Source organism: Athene noctua, chromosome 28 (genome assembly GCF_965140245.1).
Source record: "Athene noctua chromosome 28, bAthNoc1.hap1.1, whole genome shotgun sequence".
Classification (NCBI taxonomy): domain Eukaryota; kingdom Metazoa; phylum Chordata; class Aves; order Strigiformes; family Strigidae; genus Athene; species Athene noctua.
In genome coordinates, this window is record NC_134064.1 from 6,346,461 (window position 1) to 6,363,575 (window position 17,115).

Consider the following 17,115-nt stretch of genomic DNA (forward strand, 5'->3'; position numbering starts at 1 on the left):
GGAGGCGGCGGGAGGCGGCGGGAGGCGGCGGGAGGCGGCGGGAGGCGGCGGGAGGCGGCGGGAGGCGGCGGGAGGCGGCGGGAGGCGGCGGGGCCTGGTTCCCGCCAAGGCCGCGGCCCCGGGCCCTCCCGCCCCGTCCCCCCCTCAGGGAACGGGGCCCTCGCCCTGCCCGTCCCCCCCGAGCGGGGCCCCCCCGAGGCGGATGGAAGAGCGTTTCTCGTCGTTGGAACATTCAGAACGATTTATTGAAGTCAACCTCAAGCAAAAGTTCAAATCAGTGGAATGTCATTAAAAACCTTTCCAAATTAATCCTCACGGAAGCAAAACCACATCTGAATTCCAAAGTGTTTGTAAAATAAAAAAGGCAACATCTCAGTAAATATAATGTACAAAAATTATATGTTCCTACCATCACACACATTCAGTAAGAAGCTAAAATATTACAGGCAAGTCTAGATACGCTATAACTAGTCGACAGTAAGCTAGCTATATACAGGGTAACCAAGCTTTACAGGTTTCACACTATGCAAGAGAACATAGGCCGAACAACAAAACCCCCAAAATATCGTATATCTCAAAGTCTATGCGGCAACATCAAGTCATAATACAGTAATGCCCCAGTGGAACATCGCCAGGGAAAGGTAACACTACTTCCTTAGTGTCAAGAGCTTCTAGTCAACTTCCAAAAACTCTTTAGGATACCGACTTCAGTGAATATTGATGCTTTGCTATTAAAGACTCGAGTGATTTCCTTAAAATAACATTTCACAGAATCTACAAAGTTTGTTACAGAGAAACAAAGTCTACGGAAATAACGACTCTACAAAGGTTCATCCGTACAGATCAAGAGTACATGGGAATGGAAACGGAATCGGCAGGTATCTGTGTTGTGCAACGTCACTCGCGCGGAAACAAACGGGTTTAGTTTCTCACAGCACCCCCAGGTACACGCGCACCCGACGGGGACAACCCCCGTTACCAGCCAGCCCCAACGGGCAGCGAGCGCCTGGTGTTCTGCGGCAACGCCATCGCTCCGTTTGGAAAGGAAAAGTGACACCAGAGATGAGAAACAGCTCGACCGGTGAAGAGGAACCTTTTTTTTTGTTTTGTTTTTCCTCCATCCAGCCTGTTGATAAAAGCGAGCAGGAGCTGCTCGGGGGGGGGCCGGAGGACACGGCAGCTCACACACACCCCCCGTGCACCGAGCCCCGGCCGGTGGGACCACACGAGCAACAGTGAATGAGTGAATGGCTTTGGCAAATTCATACGCGTTTTCCCTTTTTGATTTCACATTAGTTACAGAAGTCTTCTATGCAAAGCACAGACAGAGTTTCAGCTTAACAACTCCCCTCTCTCCAGAGCAGTGAGATAGCCCCTCACAGGGGTAATAAGGACCTGAGCTTGTCACTCAGGAATAGAATATAATAGGAAACAGCTTTTTTTTTCTTTTTCTTTTTTGCTTTTTTTTTTTCCTTTTTTATCCTTTTTTTTTTTTCTTTTTATCCCAGAACAACATTGTGAATACATCCAAAGTGTAGGAGTGTATCATAAGTGCAAATGTTTTTGCTACACAAAGATAAATGGTAAGGGAAAAGTCGATGGAGAACCGAAAGCACACGGACAGCATTACTCCAAGGCTGCCGTCTCTCATGCAACACACTTCTTGAACACACACAAGTCTGAGACAGCTGCTTTGAAAAACTCTCCCATTTGCCATAGATTCACTGTACACTGGGAGCAGAAACTAACTTCAGGGAAGTCAAAAGACATTTTCAATGTAGTATACAAAAAAAGTTATGTATAAATAAAAAAAAGCTGTAAAAGGAACCGCAGAGCTTCAAGTACATTAAACCCTGAATTCAATGAGGCAGAGGTTTCAATGTTAAAGTGACTACTTCGTACCAGCGTTGGACATCCCCCCTCCCACCCTCCTCCCCCACCCCACCCACATATTTCTGTAAAGTTTCAATATATACAGATTTTTATGCTTGTTGTTAATTACGTCTAGTAATTGTGTCTTTCCCATTCTATCCTGAAATTAAGATACAAGAAGTTTTTTAGAAGAAAGGCCAAAATTAAACATTCCAGCCCTATTACTCCTTTTTTACAGATTCTCTAAGACCGTGATAGTGACCAAAGAAGGTAATTTGCCCACAAAATTGCCTTTAACATTATTATCCTTCCTGAGCTGCAAATGCCTTCAACAGTCTACTGACAGGACAAGTCTAGACTAATAATCTGAAAGCTACAATAACTAATGCGTGCACCATGTATTTAGAAAATGGTTGTTACCAGCCGTTGCACCGTTTGGCCACGGTCTGCAGAACGTCTGCGCTGTGCTAAGGTGCAAACTGTAGAGTAAAGGCTCCAGTAAACAACAAAACCCCGTTAACTTTGCAGGGCAGCTCAGATGCCGCACTACACAGAGCGCCCAGGCGACAGAGCTGGAGTCAGGTGTTCGCCAGAAGCGTGGTGCTATCTCAAAAATTTAAAAAACAAAAGGGAAAAAAAAAGTGTGACGGGGCATTCCAGTTCCAGAACAGCGGACAGTCTCAACCAGCAGGTGGAAGTTCCCAACCCAAATCACCAGCAGTTCTGTGGTGATTCCTGTCTCAGCCTGCAATGACCAAACTGTCCAATATTAGAGACCACACAAATTTAATTCAGCAGCTGACTCCCCCTCTGCTGATGCCAATTAACCCGAAGAGCTGTTCAATCTTTTCCTTACAAAGGAATGGCATTATTGAGATTCAGTTTGCAAAGATATGGCTAAAATGTGTATTTTAACATTTTGTGTTTGGCATACAGAACCAACCCCCTACAGTTATCAAGATCCTCTGAATTAGGTATTTCCTTATCTCAGAATGTTAAAAGTTTTTTGAAAGATTCACCTTCTCTCCAACAGCATGAGATCCAGTTCAGACGTTTTGTTTGCAAGTTGTACAAGCTTATAAACCAATCTCCTGTTTTCCCTTTTAAGTCCAAGCCCAGCTGTCGGCTATTACTAATCTTTTATTTGGTGGAAAAAAAAAAAAGGAGCACCTGTAAGAAGTTTGAAAACAAAGTTAACCAAGACATCAAGTGGCATGGCACAGGAGTAGCAGCAGGCCTCAATTCACAGCATTTTACAAGTTTTTAAGCCTTCTGTGAACCTTCCCACGTTCTGCCATACTGAGGTCGCAGCAGCACGTCCCTTGTGGCGACGGACGGTCGAGGCTCCCGCCACGGGAAACGCTCCTGAGGGGCCGGGGTGCTGCCACACCACCTCCCTCCCCTCAGTAAGTCACCACAGACACAGAATGATAAAACGTATGTAGGTGCACTCACATGATGGCGTATCTGCGATACTCAGAATGCTCTGACTTCCCAAGAGAAAAACCATTTGAACGTTACCAAGCCTAATAAATAATATAAAGTAAACACATCAGGCCTTACAGACACTGTAGCAAGAGCTGTTTGGAATTTCTGAAAAGGTTAAACACCCCCAGTAAGAGCTTAAAAAGAGACATTTATCACATAAAATGTTAAGAAAAATAAAATCCTTTTTGTAAATTTTTTTTTGTAAAAAATACCAAAATATAGCACTGCTTTCAAGCAAGATTAGTGTTTCAGACATTCACTGTAGTACGGACCACAAGATGAAGTGCTTCATAGATCCCACCAGCCCCCCGTGCCATCAGCTGACCCACGAGAGCTCTGCACAGTCATGCCACCCCAGACACCCCAAGTCTGTCGGAAAGGCACCCGCTGCAGACCTTCAGAAGATGAACCTCCAGATCAGTTAAATGGCACAGGAGCTGCTTGAAGGGATTGTAGTGTATTTTGTAATTTTACAATTGCACACAAAAAAAATCTCCCTCCCGTACATAAATTTGAGGATGAGAAGGATACCAGCCAGAGGCAAGACACGTTCTAAAATCCCACCTGTACTTTTTCAGCCTACTCTTTCCTTGAACTGAGAAGTCACCATGTTCCTGTAGGTTTCTGTAAGCGGTTTTCCAGAGACAAGATTCTTAATTCTTAACTCAAAGGCTTAATTTAGCCTGATGCCACCAACACTTGGTGTTATTTCTTTTCATTCAGGATTATTTTTGATACCCATTAGCAAAAAGCTAGCACGACTGTTAGCTAGTATCAGTACGCAAGTCAGAAGTACACTCTTAACTACCCCAGGGCAGGGGGAGACGCCCAGCGCTTTGTGCGACTGTGGGCCGGGGGAGGAGGTTCACCAAAGACTAACTAGTCCCCCTAGGCTCCTCGCATGAGAAATGGAGGAGGATAGGTTTTCAAAACAAAATCTGGAGCTGGAGCCCACCTAAGCCACTTCAAAAGCCTCACTGAAGGAGCCTGTCTCTCTTCGATTAACAGGAAATCCGAGAGAGCGCTGTCTCATGAGGCGGAGGTTGGCTGCTGTGAATACGGCCCGTTGCCCAGACAGAAAATACCCTGTTCATTGAAAAAGTGCTGAGATTTTTCTTAGCTTCATTAACAACGAAGACTGAAGTTAGAAGATGTCTCTCAGCAAAAAAAAAAAAAACCTTAAAAAAAATCTAAACATTCAATCAAAACAAACACGCACACGGGTCGGGTTCCTTAAGCGCCCCGATCTTCTCCGAGGCTAACGGGAGCCTGAGAGGGCAGCAGGAACGAATCCCCCAGCGTAACGGCCACAAGGCCAGCGCAGACCTGGCAGGTGACAAACGCACAGAACAATCCTCCACCTGCAGAAGTCGGTGGCAGAGCTCCCAGTGGCAGGATCAGCACTTCAGTCCCAGTGTGCTGCAGCAGTGGGCGAGGCTGGGAGGACCAGGACACTCCTAACCAGGAAGGTTTATCCACGTGAGGCGGGACAAGGAAACGACCACTGTGCAGTGAAGCTCCTTCCCAGTCTCCACCTGTCTGCAAACACAGATTACAGCCCTGGAGCAAGGAACCATGGTTTCTGCTCTCCTTCAACAACGCCAGATCTCGTGTTACAAGCACTCCCAAGAAGTTGTACACCTGATTTCTCACAGGAAAAGCTTTACAATAATATTCATAAGTTAACATGATACATAACCTACCTTCTCAAAATGCCTTTAAAAATAAAGTACGGGATGGAGGCATTTCAGGGTCACCTGGTCTGAAACCCACATCTGTCTTTATGGCATCTCAACGTTACACAGAGTGGGGAGGCTTTATTCTTTTCATAAACCAGACCTAAAAGTTACGTTGGCTTTGTTATTTTGTTTTTAAAGACACACTGACTGATCAAAACCAGATCTTCAATACCCTTTAAAAATTAAATAAATAAATACGTTGCTATGCTTTGCTTTCTACACTCAAAAGAACACCTTTTAAACAGAATATTCTTTTCACTGTCAAAAGGTCGAGATTTTTCTTTGAAGGCCAAGACGTTCTGGTTTCCAACAGTAAGAGCTGCTGTAGCACATTCAAGGGTAAAAGAAAGATCAAACAATAAAAAACAAACACCACTGCCTGCTTCTGCTTGCTAAGATTAGTGGTCCCGTTCCCAGCTCACACACAACGGCTCCGATGACAAAGACTGAATGTGACGTAGCAGTCTCTTCAAGTTCATCGCCTGTTTGCCCCTCTTCTCCCCTCCATTCTTTGTTTTTAACCAAATTCACTCCTTCGCTTCTTCTACAGGATTCTGTGGTTCCAATTTGCACTTTATCTTGCTCCAGTACTCGGGTGCCACAGGAGATTTGGGGTCGTGTGCGGAGCAGCAGAGATGGCCATCCAGCGCTGATGCCACCAGGGCTCCCTTCTCGTGATCTTTACAGAATGAGTGAGGGCAAAACTCACAGAACGCAACTGCAGGATTGCTACAGACGTCGCACTGATGCCACGGACATTCCCACTTTCCTGAGGATGGGAGGGGAAGAGAGAAAAGAGAGACAGGAAGCTGAAGTTAGTGCATTCTGGGGACAGCACTGGCTTTAACCCTCGCTCCGTGTTGTAATTGTTCAGATGAACGCAAGGAAGTTCAGAAAAATCAGCTCCTACTGTAGTTGCTATTCCTGCTTCTCCTTTACAAGAAGCTGACTGGAAACAGTTCTTATTTTGCATTTTTTAGGTCTCATTTGGCTCCAAACACTGCTGCATGCATAACCAATGCTTAAAACAGTTAGATCAACCTCCTCTGGCATGAGAACACCAAACGGCCTTCCGAGACGGACAGTCTGGGTTGTACACTTTCCTGATTTGTGAGCATCTCTCACTGACCGGGGCACAGCACTCGCTCAGACCCGCATCTCCACATTAAGTTTTAGTTCACCCTCAGTGCCCTTCAGTGTAGAAGACCGAACGTGTTAGTTTTGAAAAATAACCAAGAAATGGCTCAGAGAAGAACAAGCTGTGTGAAAATATGGTTGAGCATAAACCCCCCAAACCAGTCAGAGATGTGTGTGTGACCGTGTGCTGAACTCTCAGACCACGGGGGTAACTGACACTGAACAGCACAAAAAAGGAACCTCCGAAGCTTCTTGCTGCTGTGCCCAGGCCTCGCTGATCCCTCCTGGCCAGGCCACTGCTGGGAACCAGCCAGCACCCTCCTTCACAGGGACACCCCACGGACAGAGCACCTGAGATTCAGCTCCACTCGTGGCAGCCTTTTGGTTAATTTAATCATAGACTAAACTGGACTTCCAATTATTTTCACTGAAGTCTTTGGAATAGGGAAGATTAAAGAGATACGGACACGTACAAAATCCTGCAATCGTATTAAGGTGTAGCACTGCTGAGTAATTTGAGCCCCAGCTACAAAAATATATGCCTTAACATGGAAAAAAGTCAAATAGAAGATAAGTGCCATCAGGTTACAGCAGATAATTTTAACACATTTACTGATTAACCGAGCCCTACACATCACGCTTGGAACACCAGTGCTTTGAACTGTCATTTGATTTGTGCTTGGTGACCTTGGGACATCAAGATGAGGCTTATATTTCAATCAAAATAAGAGAGGGATATTTGATCCAAGAAAGAGATGCAACAAGAACATTAAAAGGTATCACAATGCCTCTCTGGCCATCGGTTCTCATTCAGGAATGCTCCCCCGATGTATTTCTAAAAATGAGTGGTATTGCAAAAGCAAAAACGCTGCATTTAATGTCAACGAATTCTGCATTTCAGCTCAAACACTGTCCTGCTGCAGGAAGGAAGAGGGGGGTCGAAGCCATACAACTGCTCTTACCAAAAGGTGGTTGAGTCAGGTTAAGGCATAGGAGGTGGTATGCTTTGGGACAGTCCTTCTTATCACACATGACCAGTTCTCCCCCATCTCCGCACTGGAAACAGTTGTCTTCATGCATCTGCTTCAGTTCTGTTTTTATTTTCCGTTTCTTCTGCTTTAATTTTGCATTCTTCACCTTCTCTTCATTTGCCGTTGCAAATGCTGTCTAGCAATTACAAAGGTCACAGCATACAGTCACTTTATAAACCCCTTGCATTAAAATTAATTTAATCAACTTTTGGGTAATGATTTTCATGAACTATGCTTAAATTAAATCCACTCAAAAACCGTTTTTAAACTCTAAAAGCCAGAAATGCCCATCCACACGTATCAGAATGAACCCCCTTGGTACATTAACTTCGCCCTAGACACAACAGCACTACAGCGCACAACTAAAATCTTTAGAGACTTTCAAGGGTGAGAAGAACTACAAAGACGTGAGAAGTTAAATAAAACAAAGACCTCTCGTTGCCCTGCTCTCACTAGATCTCTGGATTTGGGAAGAGAAGCTTCACTTTCCGTCCATGTACCTTGGGACGCACTCCTAGGAAACCACTGCAGTTTTCTGCTCCACAATGACATTCGGTCCTGCCATTGCCCAGGCAATCCAAGTTATAATTGAATGTTAATTCCATTCCTAAAAGTCAAAGAAAAACAATTCACCCACAGGGACACCGAGGCAAGACAGGCTTGTGACAAGGACATTGCATTAGCATTTACCTCCCACAGTCTGTGAGACCTGGCAGCAAGATGTTTTAAGGGCAAGCTAGAAATAGTGCCTCCGTTTCATACACTCTGGAGGTGGCCAGTTCTGCCCGGATGAGACGCAGGTAGCAGCTGTACCCTCAGGCAGAGCCAGTTGAAATGACAGATCAGGTAAAACACCAACATGGAAAGGTAATGCCACACCGGACAACGACTGGTCAAAGCCCCAACGCTAAGTGTTCACACGACAGAGTTAACACTGGACTCAGCAGCAAACCCTCCAGTCAGCTCTAACAGCAGCTCTCAGCTTCACACTACTGCTGACTAAGGTCCCTGCTAAAGCTGAACTCACACATGTGCCTCCCCTCCAATGAATGACAAAGTTCCTATAAACGTCACTGGCACTGAGTAACTTCAGAGAAAAAAACCCACGGCCAAGTTAGGAACTTGGCCGTTTCAAGACAAAAGTTTACATGCAGAATAGGGCCCTTTTTTACCTGCAGGAATGTCACAAAGAGCAAATAATCCAACTCTAATGTCACCGTTCACCGTCCATTTCTGTGTTTCACAGTTTGGGTTACAACTATGGTTCATAAAGCGAGAATAATTCCCCTTTGGGCCAGCATCTATTATCCGGTCCTGCAAATAAAAAACAGAAACAAAACCAACAAAAGACAGATGTATTTAGTACTCACAAACACAAAAAGGTTTCCTGCTCACAAGCGATGACTAATGTCTTAGGCAGTAAAAAATACGCTTATTTTAAATTAGTTAAAATTGGTAAGTTTTCCCTGCAGTTAGCTTCCAGTGGGATGACATCAAACACAGAATGATGCCTCTGCCAGTATTTTGCCCCGATAGACAGTTTATATTGAGCAAGACATAATATTTACCTTTGTTACAGTTAACATATAAAAATTGGTTACGCTGTTCTCATGTGCACGCTTGATCCGCAATCTGCACTCTTCTTCATCAATTAGCTCGCCAACATATTCATTCACAAATTCACCCTGAAAAGTAAAGGAAAATAAAATTAAGAAATCCACACTTACTATTTCTCATGATGGTGAATGGAAGCAGCACAGGAAAAAGCACTTCCTATAAGAATATACTCTAACCATCACGAAGAGCGTTAGACTTTAACCATCTATTAGGCAAGAAGTGAGCACGTGCACCAGGCATTTGTGCTCTAAGCACTGAGCCCACCTGAAATAAAAAGGCAGCGGAGGCAAGCACTGCTCTGTGTCCCCTGCACAAGCCCTGCTGGCAGTGCTCCAGAACCCTTCAAGGTTTCGTGCCTCCTCTTTACAACGGGACAACACTCAGACTCCTAAGGAAACGTGAACTATTACAACGGCGAGTATTTCCACTACATACCTCACTTTTATTAGGACTTTTAGCAGTCAATAAACTCAGAACATTTGCAGTAATAAAGTTTTAATGAAATACAGATTATACAAAAATTGTAAATTTTAAAAAATTAATCACTAAAAACCCCGTTTCAAAGCAGCCCTCCAGGCCAGCAGCGTGTTCCCAACGGTTCCCTAAGGAAATTCCGAAGGCCTGGGACGTGGTTGGTGCCCTGACAGAAGGGAGCCAGTACTCAGCACTCCGGGCGTCAGAGAGCTGCGGATGGCTTCCACCACGGGTAAAAGCAGCTACTGGAAGTACTCAGTGCCCACCGAGCACCCGGAATGTCAAGAAAACCTCCTCCCGTGCGGCACTGACGCGGTATCGAGCGCGCCGCTGTCAGCCGTGCTCGGGCAGACGCTCCCCCGCAGCCACAGCCCCCCCCCCAGAAGTGGTAAGAGGAAGGGTAAGGGTGGAAATCCGGCAATTTGGGTCACGGTTCTGAGGGAAAGCCACCTCAGTGACCCAGCAGCCCAGTACTTGTTAAGATCAATTTGCCCTTTGGAATAGTCCGAGTCTTATCTAATGCACACTCGCTTGATAAAAATCATTTAGATGCGTCTGAAAACTTTAGCCCAAATTAAAGGGAAAAAACCAAAGTCCCTTCAGGGCCAAGTTGCTTTCAGTGCAGCCTGTGTGTCTGGGAACACCTGGACAACCCAACAGAGCCAGAACAGTTTTCAGTAAAGCTCTTACAGGACACAAATGCATTTATGAAGTCGGCACATTAAATTCGCAGGAGCTCTACTATAAAACACCCCAAAACCTGCTATAAAAATTCGCCAGGTACTTGGGACAGGCACAACCGTAGTGTACTGAAAGGTTTTTCAACACGACTTTTCCCCCCACTATTCCTCCAGCTGCCTGTCACATCAGTCAGGCGTGCAGGGGCTGAAAAAAGTCCCAAATGCAGCCAGAAGTTTGCAGCTGTAGCTGCAGTGACCGACAGTGTCCTCACCACACCCGCTCTGCCGCAACACCTCCAGCATCACCCTGCTCACACACACGCCTGTCACCAACCGCTGCAAAATATTTCCCCATCTCAGATTTCTAGAGACTGTAAATTACATGTTGAAAAGCCAAGGAGGTAGACGTCTAGTGAAAATGGACAAAAGCAAGGAATTCACGGTTGAAACGACTACACACAGACCCAGAGCTTTCATCTTGGCACTGCAGGACCTCCTCGGTGGATCATCCTACACGCTCCCTGCACAGACACTTCAACACCACGTTCCTTAATGATGAAAGAATCAGCTCAAGATCTCTTTGCTTTTTCTCCACTTTCCGATTACACTGGAAGCTCGACGCGCCGTCCCACAGTGACCACCCAATCCAAAACGTCACGGCAGAACCTCCAGCCTGGAGCAGCTCTGGCTGGACTAGATGATCTTCAAGCTCTTTTCCCACCCCGGTGATTCTGTGAGAGCAGGCACTTTCTCCCCACAGAGCAGAGCAGCGGAATCCTCCCCCCAGGGCCGAGTCCACCAAACCGGGGGCCCAATTCCTCGGGATGAGAAGCTCCAGGATATTGTTGCTGTTAAGACGAGCGCAAATTCAAACTGCAGAAAATACGAAGGCAACCAAGGGCAAAAGAGTTCTCCAGAGCAGAGCCCTGAGGATGTGCGTTACATGACAGAAACTTGTCCTGAAGCAAACTCCCTCCCTCCGAGCGACCCACTAAGGGGAAAATGCTGTCAGCACGTTGGTGTGTAACAGCGTGAAAAGGCAAAAGGAACAGAGGAGTAACCCCCTGAAAAGGGGCTCACAAGTCAAACTGACTCCACCCACCCTTTGAGCCTCTCTCACATTTTGTGATTGTCATTTGCTGGCTTATGACAAGGATGAGAGAAAGAGAAAAAAAAAAACCCTCAGGCAAGTTATTTTGCCAGTCCTCCAAGATTTCATCATCATCAGTGCCCTTGTTTGGGGAAAGAAGCCATCACTCTGACTACTCTCCCCCAGAACGCTCTCTCCCTTTTCGCCCAGCAGGCAGTGAGAACACACACACACATCCTTTCCTCCACCAACAGAATTCACAAAGTCACAATCACCTGGAACAAGCTTTTCTTCTGCAAGTATCAAAGTTAAGACGCTTCTGTCAAAACAGCTAAGCAGATTTCACCATTACTGCTTCACCTACAGAAGTTTCATCTTTTTCACACAAAGCATTGACTTCCAAGTGCTGAAATTTTTCTATGACCTTGCCTAAGGGGCACAGAGTCACAGTGTTTTCAGGTAAAACCACACACAACCTTTGCCCTTCATAAGTCTACCTTTTTAATATTCCTTTTTGTCCTGAGGCCCCATCCACGTCGCTCAGTTTTGATGATCTCAGCGTCAGGGTAGAGCCTTTTGGTGAAGCACTGGTTCTGGCAGCGCTCCCCGGCGGGGCACACCTGGGGGTGGCACTCGTACTGCAGCATCCTGTTCAGACACTCCGACTCCAGGCCGCAGGGGTTCTCGTCCGACGGCTTGCAGTTACAGCGAGGGATTTCCGACAGATCAGCGACCTGGATCTGAACCTTCCCTATTACCTTGTTGGACTGCAACAGAGGAAGAAAAGAATTATGAAGACAACACACAAAGAACATAGACTGACAGCTTTACTGGAGACCAACCGTCAGCTGACAGAAGGCAAGAAAATAACCATCACCTCACTCTTTCTCCTCCAGAGCCTTCTGAAGGACAGTGTGGCAGGACAAGAACACTTCCTGCGCTTCTCACACACACACACACACGTGCTTTTGCCTCTGCTGCTCACTTAACTGGGGACACACTGTTCAGAGAAACCAGCAGCAAGGAATTTAAGCAAAGAATATTAAAACTCCTGACTCCAGACAGTACAATGTGAGTCTCTCCCCAGTAAAATTACTGTTTCAGGAACTCAAAGCGCACAAAGTTTATCAGGTACATGACTGGGATTTCTTCCAGCTAAGCCTGACAAAGTTCAGTAAGTTGCGATAGCCGGTGTCTAAGGCACAGGAGATGCACTTGCCATCAGCAAAATTCTACCTGGGGTAAAACTCTTCTTCAGCTGTTAACTCTTTCACAAATACTCTGCTAAAAGAATGTTTTACAGTATTATAAGACAGAACAAAAGATTCCTGAAAAGAACAGCAAAATGATTTACTTGAATTTCCTTAAACTTGGATTGTCGCAAGTACTGGTTTAAATACACAGCTTACCCATGCACAGAATAAAAACGGGAAAAGAATGAGGCCAACTCACTTTAATGTGTTTATAAGGTGGAGGTTTCCTTGAATTCCTTTCAATTTCTAATGCCTCCTTGCTTTCTCTTTGTGCTTTCAGCTCCTGGAAGCGCTTTGCTGCTTCTTCAAGTGCTGTGCAAGGGAGTTCAGAATGGAAAGCAATTAGCACCAGCTGCTGTTAACCAACTATATACATGTATGTATTTATTTTCGTTTCTTAAAGCTGGGAATAGAACTCTATAAACAAAAACACAGGCTAAAAATGAGTTATTGCAGTATATAATGAATCTATCATCAGGTACTTTTCAGTAGGTACTGAGATACTGAACAATGATCCCATGCAGCAGAGCCCAAGCTCCATCTTAACATTTCCCAGCTTGTGGCAGAACTGAACTTGCCCACAACAATACACAATGAGTAGGCACTTAAAGAAACATATTTTTATCTGCAGTCAAGGGATCTACATAATGTCTGCAGTTTTACGTGAACACAGAACACTAGTCACATAATATTCCCATGCAGGTTAAGTGGTGATGGAGACACAAACACGTGGAATTTTTGTCATAAACCACTATAAACTTTGTTTGATTTTACCTTTCTTGAAGGTCTTGTTAATACTAGTTTGCCCCTCAGCAAAGCTTTTATCTCCTTCAACATAAGGGAAAACTCTGCCCTGGTGTACCCAATAGTAGTCATGTGAACCAAAGAAAAATACTGGGAAGTCCCCGATATCATGTTTGAGGCCCTGTATGTTGAGAGGCACAGACCTGGGATTGCAGATCTCTGCTGGCCACCACCTGAAAGGTAGAAAAAAAAAGAATGTAAGTTGCCTGAACCATAGCCTTAGCTTCTGAGTTTGCCTGACTTAAAGAAATTAACTCCTCCTTTGTGCAACCAAGGCGCTTTCTGGCAACGTTTCACGTGTTTTTAATGCACTACAGAATGACAGGAAGGTAACTCAGAGCAGCTCAGTCTTTGTAAACAAGGATTAGAGATACAATAATTCATCTACTTTGTGTCAGACGTCAATGTTGCCCTTGAAATTGAATTCTCCTGCTTTTTCCAGGCAATGGTGGATACGTGCCTGCATTTAGTGTAGAGTGTAACAGTGATATGGAGAAACAGGGGCTGACTTGTTGAACCAGCGTGTCCCAGTTTGTGTTTGCTGTTGGTCACTGCAGGCGTGCAGGCGGTTAGAGGTGATCTCAGAAGTCCGCTCTCACACCACGGATGTTCTTAAAAGGCTTTTCCAAAATTTGGAGTAAGCACTTCTCTTGTGTCTGTGCTTCCCCAGGAACACGTAAAACGTTCAACAAAAATAGTGAACTTGCCTGTAATTTCCAAGCTTGACCCAAACGATCTGCTTGTAACGTAGCTTCTTGCCAGCTTTACAGTCATTGCAATTCCAGCATCCCTCAGGCATTTCTATGTTGAGACACTCCGGGTGAAAGGAAGCTGGGCAGGATTCACAGCACAACAGTTTTCCACCTTTAAACAAAGAAATCCTGCTTGGTTTATAGAAGTAAGCGTTTGCTTCCCCCTGTGCATTGCCACTGACATTCATTTTAAATCACCCCTTCCACATTCTCCTTTGCCCCACAGAAAAAAAAGGCAAAAGAAAGGGATCAAGTCAAACTTAACAATGTTGGTTAAAAAAGGCCGTGCAGGGCAATCATCTAACGTACAAGCTGTGGCTCTCAGCTGCATCGGAGAGACACAAGAAAGCAGCTGAGCGTTTTTTAAAGGTGAGGTAAGTTGGCAGAAGCAGCACCCTTGAAGGAAGCGCTGCACCTGAAAGCAGTGCTGCCAGCTTTCGCTTCTTTGGTGACGGCCAAAACAACGACAAATAACCATATTTTTAAGAATCACTTTTTCAATCAACATCGTTATGACTGAATCCCCCAGCAATCAGTTAGTGTGCATTCAAAACCCCACAGCCTATAGGTTGATCAATGCTTTTCTGTACCAAGGACATGATAAAAGAATTGCAAGGATTAAGCGTGTGTGTTCCACAAAAAGAAGAGTTCAGCAGCATGAGCACGGTACGTAGTGCAGAATGAGACACCACACATGCTGTCCCCATCCCAAACGTTCCTTCTGTGCACAAAGGAAATCTTAGTGCAGTGGTTGATGTTAATTTCTGAAGTTTACACTTATTTGGACAAAAGTTCTTTTGGCTGGCTTGTATTTTGGCAGATGTATTCAATGTGGAGAGCCACAGCACATCTCTAAGCTCATACAGTAAGACTTCATACATTACACATTCTGTAATATTTTATATATGTAAATATATAAAATATAGATAACACGGTTTTCTACATATATAAATATTTTAAAAAATTAACAAGTTTTTGTGTCCCAGATGGAAAATCTGGGAGAGACTTGAGAGTATCTGAAGCAATTTTCAATCACAATACCAAAGTGTGAGTCCTAACTTTCAAACGTTTATCAGAAAATCTTGTCCACCTATAGACTTTCAAAAACATCACTGCATTAATTGATTGTTGCATGTCACAATAAGCATTCCTTAAACAAATCAGTTGCATGACCAATACTGTATTTCCTCTGCTAAAAACCAGTAAAATCCAACGATACGGATTTTCCAGAGCTCCCCAAACCCATAATAAAATTTTAACTTTTAAAATGTTTTTTGGCAAACGTTATTTCAGAGGAAATACAGAGCCAGTGTAAATTACTGAAACATTACCCAACATGGTAAAATGCCAAGAGATGCAAAAATCAAACGAAATCAAACACAAAACTTTCAGTGCTAAGCAAGAAAAAAACCCAACACTTTGCTCTCAGGATGCATTAGTAAGATACTGCTCAAGCTAAGCAGAGGGCTCAAAATAATTTTTGTTTTCAGGAATTACAGGAACTACTGAAAGCCATCAATCTAGCAACGTTCAAAATAACCTAACTTCAGACTGGTTAACGGGGCACCGTTTCTGAACGCTCTCGGGAAACCAAATTTCTGTGGGGAATAAAATCGGGAGATCTGAGTATCTGAGACAGACAAGAGCTATGCCAGGCACGGGGAGGTGCCGCGGCAGCGTGGGGTGACGGCGGGACAGGCGGCCCCCGCCCGCCCGCGCTGCCCCGTCCCGGCCGGGCGAGCAGAGGCGCAGGGCGAGGCCCAAGGACGGACGGATCCGTGTCGGGCAGAGCCTCGCTGCTCCCCGCGGCCTCGGGACGGACGCGCCACCCGCCCCGCTCAACCTGCCGGCGCCTCTCTTCGCTCAGCTCTGCGCCAGCTGCCGGGAAGATCTGCCACAAGCACCCCCCCTCTGTCATACGTGAAACCAAGTGAAGCAGCTGGTTACGCCACCCTGGCGAGCACTGAACTGCACAGCACCTCTTCACCTCCCTGCCTCCTCTCCACCTCACTGCCTAGACCCTGCCCTGAGGCTGGAACAGCCTGGGCCAGGGACAAAATGATTTAACCTCTTCCGAGGAGAATTTAGTGACAGCAATTATTTTAAGCCCTTTTGTAATAAAAAAAAAAAAAAAATTGCCAACAACATGAACACAGGCTCACAATAATCAATGAGTGAAGTTCACTGAAAAGCAGTAAGAGGTGCTTGACAAGCAGACATTCCTTGTTTGATTTAAAGAGAGAGAAATAATAGAAAAAGCGAAAGTAAATTAAAGAGAAAGAAACTATTTTGGTTACCTTTCTCACATTTCTTTTTGGAAGCTGACGAAGGAGGAGGAATCATAGGTAATTTCATCAACTCAGCACGATTTGATTCATTCAGTAGGTAGTGGGACTTATAGGCATATGAACTGAACAGGGGGTCTGAATGATCCTGCACTACCAACCCTATACGAAACAAACAGAAAGAGATGAGTTGCAATGAAACTACCCATGATTCCATAAAGGAGAAAATAAAATAAATCAAATGAACACCTCTAATGCATATATGTGTGAATGAAAAAAAAAGATAAAATGAAGAAAAAGAAAAGTCTGACAGAAAGTTTCTTTGCTAAGAAAGAGGTTTTATGTTGGAGAGACTAAATTAAACTTAACTGGAATAACTTACGATGAATAAGCTGCTTCTAAGTGGAATTTCAGTTGTGTTTTTTACCCTTAATTTGTGCATTTATAGAAAAGCACAAGAAAAACAACCAATGTGAAATCTGTGTGATGCCCCCCCCCCCCCCCCCCCAGCTAATGGAAAAAGCAAGCTCATGTGAAGAGCTGGGGGGTGACAAAGGCCACGCCGTTAGTTGGGGCTACAAACTGAAAAAGCAGATGCTGCATACAAGAGCTCATCATCCCACTTACTACAAATCTGACTCTCAAATCTTATCTAGGACAGTGTTTTGCCTTTATAGTTGTGTCGAAAAAGAAAAATATCAAGGGGGAGGTCAGCGATTCTGCAAGGCACCAGAGGGGAAAGAACAGGCGAGAGTTCTGCCCTACACCACTTGTTTTTAGTGAAGCTCCACCACGTCCCCTCCCACAGCTCCTCGGGAGCTCCCTGTTCCCCCAGACGCCTTCACTGCGAGCAACGTGTTTGCATTTCTCTGTCCTTCCCCACCAAGAAGAGT

The 17,115-nt window shown here is 45.0% G+C and overlaps 1 protein-coding gene across 3 annotated transcripts in view; it reads right to left on the reverse strand.

Moving 5' to 3' along the window:
• Positions 1-1,950: 1,950 nt before the first annotated feature.
• NSD3 (nuclear receptor binding SET domain protein 3) overlaps positions 1,951-17,115 on the reverse strand; it is a 44,734-nt gene continuing 29,569 nt past the window's right edge. Inside the window, exons 15-24 of one of the 3 annotated variants that reach the window (XM_074928621.1) lie at positions 16,235-16,384; positions 13,893-14,049; positions 13,156-13,358; positions 12,581-12,693; positions 11,626-11,895; positions 8,836-8,952; positions 8,440-8,581; positions 7,768-7,874; positions 7,199-7,403; positions 1,951-5,868 (exon numbers count right to left, since the gene is read on the reverse strand). In XM_074928621.1, coding sequence (XP_074784722.1) covers positions 5,627-5,868; positions 7,199-7,403; positions 7,768-7,874; positions 8,440-8,581; positions 8,836-8,952; positions 11,626-11,895; positions 12,581-12,693; positions 13,156-13,358; positions 13,893-14,049; positions 16,235-16,384 — 1,706 coding nt within the window. In that variant the 3' untranslated portion in view covers positions 1,951-5,626. Of the gene's footprint in view, positions 5,869-7,198; positions 7,404-7,767; positions 7,875-8,439; positions 8,582-8,835; positions 8,953-11,625; positions 11,896-12,580; positions 12,694-13,155; positions 13,359-13,892; positions 14,050-16,102; positions 16,160-16,234; positions 16,385-17,115 lie in introns of those variants that run through there. The other 2 variants (XM_074928622.1, XM_074928623.1) reach the window with 2 other exon arrangements.